Source organism: Xenopus tropicalis, chromosome 4, assembly GCF_000004195.4.
Source record: "Xenopus tropicalis strain Nigerian chromosome 4, UCB_Xtro_10.0, whole genome shotgun sequence".
In the NCBI taxonomy this organism is placed as follows: Eukaryota; Metazoa; Chordata; class Amphibia; order Anura; family Pipidae; genus Xenopus; species Xenopus tropicalis.
In genome coordinates, this window is record NC_030680.2 from 41,262,995 (window position 1) to 41,270,900 (window position 7,906).

At 38.5% G+C, this 7,906-nt stretch overlaps 1 protein-coding gene across 4 annotated transcripts; it reads right to left on the minus strand.

The window, feature by feature from the left end:
* Positions 1-996: 996 nt before the first annotated feature.
* Positions 997-5,218, minus strand: gfod2 (glucose-fructose oxidoreductase domain containing 2). Of its 4 annotated transcripts, none has more exons than XM_012961216.3 (3): positions 4,973-5,122; positions 3,353-3,660; positions 997-2,650 (listed from the first exon to the last, which is right to left on the minus strand). In XM_012961216.3, exons 2-3 carry the CDS (start codon positions 3,609-3,611, stop codon positions 1,755-1,757), a joined length of 1,155 nt encoding a protein of 384 aa, XP_012816670.2. In that variant the 5' UTR covers positions 3,612-3,660; positions 4,973-5,122; the 3' UTR covers positions 997-1,754.
* Positions 5,219-7,906: the final 2,688 nt, after the last annotated feature.

Below are 7,906 nucleotides of genomic sequence, written 5' to 3' on the forward strand. Positions count from 1 at the left end.
CTGCTTATCACCCCAGAACCTAATTTACCTATCTTAGTTGCACCATTATTACAGAGGTGCAGGCCATCCCTAGCAAACAGCCTGCAGTTGATGTTAATATCAGTCCAGTTTTTTAATTACCCTAATCTCTACACAAACCTTTTAGCCACAAATGAATCCCCTAAGCTACCCCTGCCCCCCTAACATAGCATGAGGCACTCGTAATATATCTGGCATGAGCACCTGGGAAGTCATTGGCTTTAACTTTTTACCTAGTTTTCATTTTAAAGATTTCCATCCTGTCCTTTAAATTTGTCATTTGGTATCAATGTGTACCACCACCTGGGTATTCCCCCTTTCCAATAAATCACTTGCTTGCAAAAAATGTTCTCTGCATGTAGATCCATCTTTTTAATTACTACAACCTATTTTTCCTTCCTGTCATTGCTGCCTCCAGGGGGCCCAGAGCCAGTTTGCTTAGGGGTACTTTTGCAGGCTGCAAATCTGATGGACAGCTGTCCTAAACTATTGCTTCCATGGAGTTCCACCTTTTTATTTAAATTATATTTGCCTGCTGGTTAAAGGAAGGCAAAAGGGGGGTGAAAATATTATTTGCTTTATTTTCATACATGATTATTTGAAAGCCTCATAGGCCTCATCTGACTAACCTGAAAAACCTGGTGCAAATCTGCCAGCAAGTGTCAATGCCAATACATTTTCTTTTTGTGGTCTCTACATACCACATAATTATATAACTATAGACATGTCATACTGTGCAGCTGACCTGTGGCATTCATATTTACTGACAACCAAACTAAGCTTAAAAAGACGTACTTTTGATAGTTGAACCTGCCATGTTATTTTATGCATACAATGTTAACAGGCCCCCTGCTTTGATCCCCTTTACTTAAGCACAATACACTAAATTTAAAGACCATCTTATGCGGCTTCCTGCCAAAATAAGATTTTACCTTTACAATTACATTTTCTGAGAACAGTATCTTATACCAGCTACTATTCTTGTTTCAGGGATGTAATATTTATTTATACCATAATTGTATACATCGTTCACAAAGAAAATATATGAAAAAAAAAATCACTGCTCCTGCTCCTTTCTCTTATCTGATTGACTTTTGGGCCATTGGCACTTTACCTTTATGGTAGGAAATGTGTATCCACACAGGGAGGGGTGGGCAGAGTTGGTAGGCATTTCTTACACTGTCCTGTCTGCTAAGCCTACCAGTAAAAGAAAGCGTTGGACTTATGCTCCGATTGTACACTTTTCTAAATGTAAAGCAACACAACTCAAATCTGCATGTATTCAGAAGAGAGAGGATCTCTAATATAATGATATATAATTATGTTTTGAGGAGTTCAAATGCTTTGTTCTCTGCATCACTGAACATTGTAATGGAGGGGAGATGTTATACTAAAAGATATCACAATATTGTCTTCTTAAAAGAATACAAAAAACTGACATTTGTATTTCGATTATTATTCCTATATATTTCGAGAAGTAGTGTTTTATATTGATCTGAAATTGATTTTAGGAAAAAATAAAAGTTGCCCAGAAATTCTAGACCTACAAATACAGCAAATTAAATGTGTTGGCATAAGACTTTAATACTTTTAGAACAGTTTTATGTCAGTAACTTTCAGTTAACAATTCTACATTTCTGCAAAATGCAATGAAAGTTTAACTCATAGGAAGACTGCATTGTAGTGCTATTATGCCAATAAAAAATATGATGGCCAATAACAGAATAAAATGAAATTCAAAGGTTATGTTGAATAACCTCAGAGAGATTCTGATTTGAGTCTGTCTCGTCATTTGTCAGTTCCACTGATTCCCACTCCCCTGAACGATTTGACCTCTTGATAGCATCAACCACTCTTTGCATATACAAACCATCTTCAAATGTGGCTGCAACTGACAGTGGCTTTTGGTCCCAAGTTCTATGATCCTCTTGGTCCTGGAATGACTGACGTAGTGCTTTCACCATGTGTGCAATTCCCATAAGATATGGAGGAGGCACTTTCTCAAAGTCACTGATATCTGCTATTTCCCTTGTCAGTGGATCTGAAAGTAGTAATTTTTCTTCAGAAGCAGAGTTTTTCTGTCCAAACAATTCTGTCCCACGTACAACCAGCCTCCCAGCTGATCCCACAACCATAACCTCATGTACAAAAGTACCCGGCATATTAAAGTTGAGAGTTACTGTGCTACAAGCACCCCCAGTCATCTGCATCTGGAAGAAGCAAAAGTCATCACTTGTCACATACCGGATGCCAGAAATGGCCTCATTCTGCTTTACAAATGTTTTAAGAAACCCATGGACTTTCTCTGCTCTTTTGTTTGTTAGATGAGTGAGGAGGTCAACCAGGTAGGTCCCCAGGGTGTGCAACCCACCTCCCCCCATAAGGTCATCACAGATCCAGCTGTAATTGCTACTCAGCAAACTCCCCCCATAAACACGTACATCACAAATTCGGATTTCCCCTACATAGTTTTGTTCTAAGATAAGCTGGCGCATTCGGTCAAAGGCAGGAAGAAACCTCAGAGCATTTCCTACTAGGCTCATCAGTTTTGGGTAGTAACGGGCAGCTTTCACCATTGTAAATGCATCTATAGAAGAGGCGGCTTTCTCACAAATTACATTCTTCCCAATCCCTAAAACACAAACAAAAGTAAGATAAAGGATTTGAATTTATTGTATATCGTTGGCTAGCTACAAATTATCAAAAGCAATTTTTAAATCTAAAAACAATGTTATTTTTTTTTTTAAATGAATACTTAATTATAAAGATAATATGACAGCAACATGCTCAGTGCTGCAGACAGAAGTAGGGAAGGGAAGACAGTGGTGGGGTTGCCTTAGTCATGCACAGGTAAGGGTTGGAAGGAGGGAAAGAGTGGTTTTGTAATCACCTTTATAATTTGGGCCTCTATTCATATGCACTTCAAGAGCCAGGTTACAGATGCATCATGATGCTGCCTGAGCCGAATAAAAAACTCTCATACTGGGCTTGTCATACTTTATATTGGGCCTCACCAACACAGTGGTTTATATGTGGCCCAAGAAACACCATAATGCACCTGTAACCTGGCTGTGGAAACAAATATCTGTATTCTGATTTTATTCCTTTATCTTTTTAAATTAAGGTTTGTTGTGCAGTGATGATAATGTATCAATGTGACTTTTTGTATTATTTTAAGATCTTGTTTTTATCTTTTCAATCATCTTTTTTATGCTTGTAACTTTAAAAATGAACTAAATCAGAAAACTCAAAAGATACAAGATATAAATACTATTTGGCATTTAAACAAATGGCAACATTACAAACTAATGTAACATATTTTAAAGTATATTACCTAGAGCCTTTACGGCAATCTGTCGTGTGAGAGGGGGTGGGATACTGATACACACTAAATCTACTTCTTGGTGCAGTAAGACATCATCTGTATGGCAGGTATAGAATGGGATTCCCACTTCTTCTGCAAGTTCTTTGGCTTCTTCATCTGTTTTTCCCCATAATGCTTCAATACTAAAGCCATCTGCTCGCAGAAGTGAAATCAAAACTCTGGCTGTATTTCCAGTTCCAAAAACTCCTATGCCAGGTAAGGTCTTCATCTTTGGCAAGAAAGTTATGAACCGACTCCCCTTTGGAATACTTCAAGACCTACTATAACACAAAAATTTTAAAAAAAATTAAAAGACTAAATTTCTATGGATGATATATGAATACAAGGTGTCACCTACATGAGGTTTCAGCCTACACTGAACACAAAGTCAGTGAATAACATTCAGTTCACAAGAGAAGTTGTTAAAGGCAATAAGCTGCCTTTTTTAACTGTAATATATAAATTAAATAGGGTGGGGGGAACCAAAGAATACAGAAAATATTATTACAGTCATTTGCTGTTTGATACCTACTGCTCACTGAAACTTAAAGTCTACACACCATGGGCTGAAACTGTGACATACATAAGTCAAAGAATAATAAATACAAGCATCTCATGCTTTGAAATCTTGTGAATAAATATTTTTAGGAGATTGCTTCCTTGTAGCAGAACCCAGATTTGAAACTGCAAGATAGAAAAGGACCTTAACAAGAAACAATACCTCAACTAGGACAAAAATGTATTTTTTCCCTAAGATGAAGGTCTAGAACACTTCTGCAAAGAGGAGACAAGCACTCCTGTGTTAGTTCAAAAGTAAGGTGAAATCCATAGAAGTCAAAAAAATCCACAACTGGAAACCCCAAGAGAAAAAAGCATGGAGCCTAGAAAACCTGTCCCGAACTGATAAGGTTTTGATGCAGACTGTAATGAAAAGGCTTTGTATGGCAAGAATCCCCACCGGGGAAAAAACTAATACAGAAGGAGTCATGAATCTAGGTCCCCAGTAGACATAAAATAAAAATCCTATGGAGCAGAAAAAAAAATCCTCCGACCTCTAGAAAAAAAAAATGAAAAGCACAGGATTCTTCAGACCATTAAATGGTGCATTAAGTAAGATCACTGAAACAATTCTATGCAAAGGCAATTAAGCAATAGAGTTGCATTGCTCCCCTTGATAACACTAACTTGCCAAAACAGCAAGATATACAATATGATACAAATGTTTAGGCAGTTTAACAATATTTGCAAAAGTGCAAGGATCAAGGTTTTTCACAGAACCAGAGACAACGTTTCTATATATCTTTTAGTTTCTGCACAGTTTCTGCCAGCCTTTGGGACCTGTCACTGCATTCATCTGAAATGTATAAAGGGTTTTTGCGCCGTGTTTGTAATTAGTCAGATATTCCACATCCAACTCCAATGCCAAACAGCCGAGTTCAAATACCAAAATGGAGATTTATCTGATTTTATCAAATCTGACCGTAAACATAATTCAAATCAATGTTAAAATGGTGATACACCACTCTAACCAAATTACACGGATCTTCGTCTATACCACACAGCTTTTTACTTGTTTCCCAACAATCTTACCATTTGAAATCTATTTTAAGTGGGCAAAATGTTAGTGACTTGCTGCAGAACTTTGTGCACGTTAAGCTGCTATGATTGTCTACACCGTTCTGTGGTAATTAACATAACTTCTCCCTACTGCCCGACAGTCCTGCTCGGCTTTACACAGATCGTTACTTACACATGCCATGAATTGCAAGCTTTTCGGCTCCTGTTCTACAGGAAATCCCGAAGTCACAAGTCTCATCTCGCGAGACTGGGCGTCACAACTAAACGTAACGCGGTGACGCATAACGTAGCGACGCATAACGCAGCCGACTTGGCAGATTGATGGAAATGGACTGTGCATTTCAATGTTATACAGTTAGAAGCTGCTTTGTCAGGGAACACGGAGAAGTGATGCCAGCAGCCACCAGTCTCAGTATGTCTGCATTGTTATTATTTATGTTCAGTGGTGGGGAACATACATTAATAAATAACATGTCATGTTTGCTGTCAGTACCTGTTGCCATGAGAGAGCCTTTTTTCCAATTTGCCGAAAAGGGAAGGAGTGTTTTTTTTTAGGTGAAATTAAGTAATCTTCGTTTTTTTGGTATTGGGAAGGACACAGTATATTTTGTTCAAACAAGGGCCAGAGTTTTGACGCTGGCTAATTTAGGAGAACACTGGTAAAATTCAACTAAAGTAATTTAACATTTTAGGCTTTTTTCAGTGGGTCGCTGGAGGGTGCCAGGATTTATATGCAAAAAGGGGGAGCTTTCTCATAATTAAGGGACAGAACAAAATCTAAATTATGACAAGATAATGGGTAAAATTGAGCAGAAGTCATTTTTTACTCTTCATTTTCTCTGGTCCTAACTAAGTTGTTCTGCCATTGATACAGATCCTTACACTCTGGCCTTGTGAAGCAACAGTCACTTTGGGTAAAAAGAGGGAAAAAATTCCTTCCTGACTCCACGACCAACCACTCACTTACTGAAAAAAGCCATCCAACCCCTTCTTAAAGCTTTTTTTTTTTATGTATCAGCCAGTACAATGCAGGGAGAGATTTCCATAACTGCACAGCTCTCATTGCATACCTCCCAACATTTGAAAAATGAAAAGAGGGACAAAAAGATTTGGTGTGCGCACTTACCACACCCCATTTAAAAAAAAAATACTCCTTTTATATAGATGAAATGGTGGGATCAGACGCAAATGCGCTATACCCACATACTGGACGACCTAAGGAAAACAATATAGCAACTCCTACATTAAAATACAAATATAGAGAGAAAGCAGTCAGTTATAAGTGAGTTATAACTATGTACCAGTTTTGCCCCCCATAGGAGCTCCGCCTTCATCTGCGGCTTCTCTCCTTATGCGGCGGTGCCAGGCCCTTTTATAAGGTTGTGCCCCGTGCGTAATGACGTCACACGTACGCACGGGGCCCAACCCGCAATGCGGGACATTCATGGAACGATCTGGGACAGCGGGATGCGCCATAAAAATCGGGGGGGGGGGGGGGGGGTATGCTCATTGTAACAAACCCTTTCTGAATATTTAGATGGAACCCCCTTTCTTCTAATCGGAATGGATGCCCTTGTGTCTGCTGGAAGGCCCTACTGGTAAATAGAGAGATTATTATATGGCCCCTGCCTATATTTATACATAATTATCATATCCCCCATAAACACCATTTCTCCACCAAAAACAACTCCAACTCACCCAGTCTTTCTTCTTAACTTTCCATACTCTTTACCAGCTTAGTTACCATTCTATGGACTCACTAATTCAATAATATCCCATTTGAGCATTGGAAACCAAAACTGCACACCATATACTGGATTTTTTTTTATGGAAAACGTCAGTGAAATTGTTAACCAAGGGCCTAACAGCAACAAATTTTGTCCCCAGCCAGAGGTCCCAGATAGCCCCTTAAAAAATCATTTTTTTGCTGGCCCATTGCAGACTCACAACTTTGTAACATGGTATTTTCTGGGTTTGGCTACAAAGTGGGTATAGATAGACAATGCAAAACAGTTAATTATGTCCCCCTTTAATTTTTTCAAAAGTTGGAAAATCCCAGTTGTATACTGGGGTACTAGAAACTCTGCATGAGTTTCTATTTCCTTTTGGGTTTTTTTCCTGTCTACAACTAGGGAGGAGTTGTAGGGGATTGAAATCTGCCTGCAGGTGGCCACTTAAAGAATGAAAGTTAACCATATGCTACTTACCTCTAGAGTAGTTCAAATATGGTGCCAGGTTTTTTCCTCAATATATACACTTTTGAAGTTAGATCTGCCTTTCTGAATTGCCCAACCCTGCTGCCACCATCTTACTGCAGTAGATCCAACTTGCTTTTGCTCTAATCCATCTATTGATGCTAATCCAAATGCCTGACTACAGATTAAATATATATTATTGTTTCCTGACTATTTTTTTTAATATATTTATGTATGCACTGAAATAATGAATATTTTATAATTGAGATCCCTATCTTTCATGTATACTTCATGGATGCCCTCAATACAGTTCTTATAGGAGCTCCCTGCACCACCTAATACTGATTTAAATTCTCTTTTCTCAGAGCTCCCCAGCTGGAGCATGCACAGATGAAGCTCAGTGGCAGAAATGTAATAGAAGAGGTCTGAAGCAGTTGTGAAACTACAAAAATAAGACACTTTCTGGTGGAGCTGGGTGGGTTATGTTCTCCTTTAAAGGGCATCTTAGTGAGGAAAATAGTTTCCCTCCTGATGTAGCGCTCACTAGGAGTCTTTTTTTCCCCCACAAAATAGTATTGTTCCCCCTACCCTGGCCAGGCCCATTATCAGTGCAAGAAACTTTTACTACATATTCTGATTGTCATACTAACTAACATCGGTTCAGTGAGTTCTGAATATATTCTGAACATACTTTGCCCTATGTTTTAATCTCAAAAACTCTTTGGTATTTGTTATTTCTTAAGCTAAACAG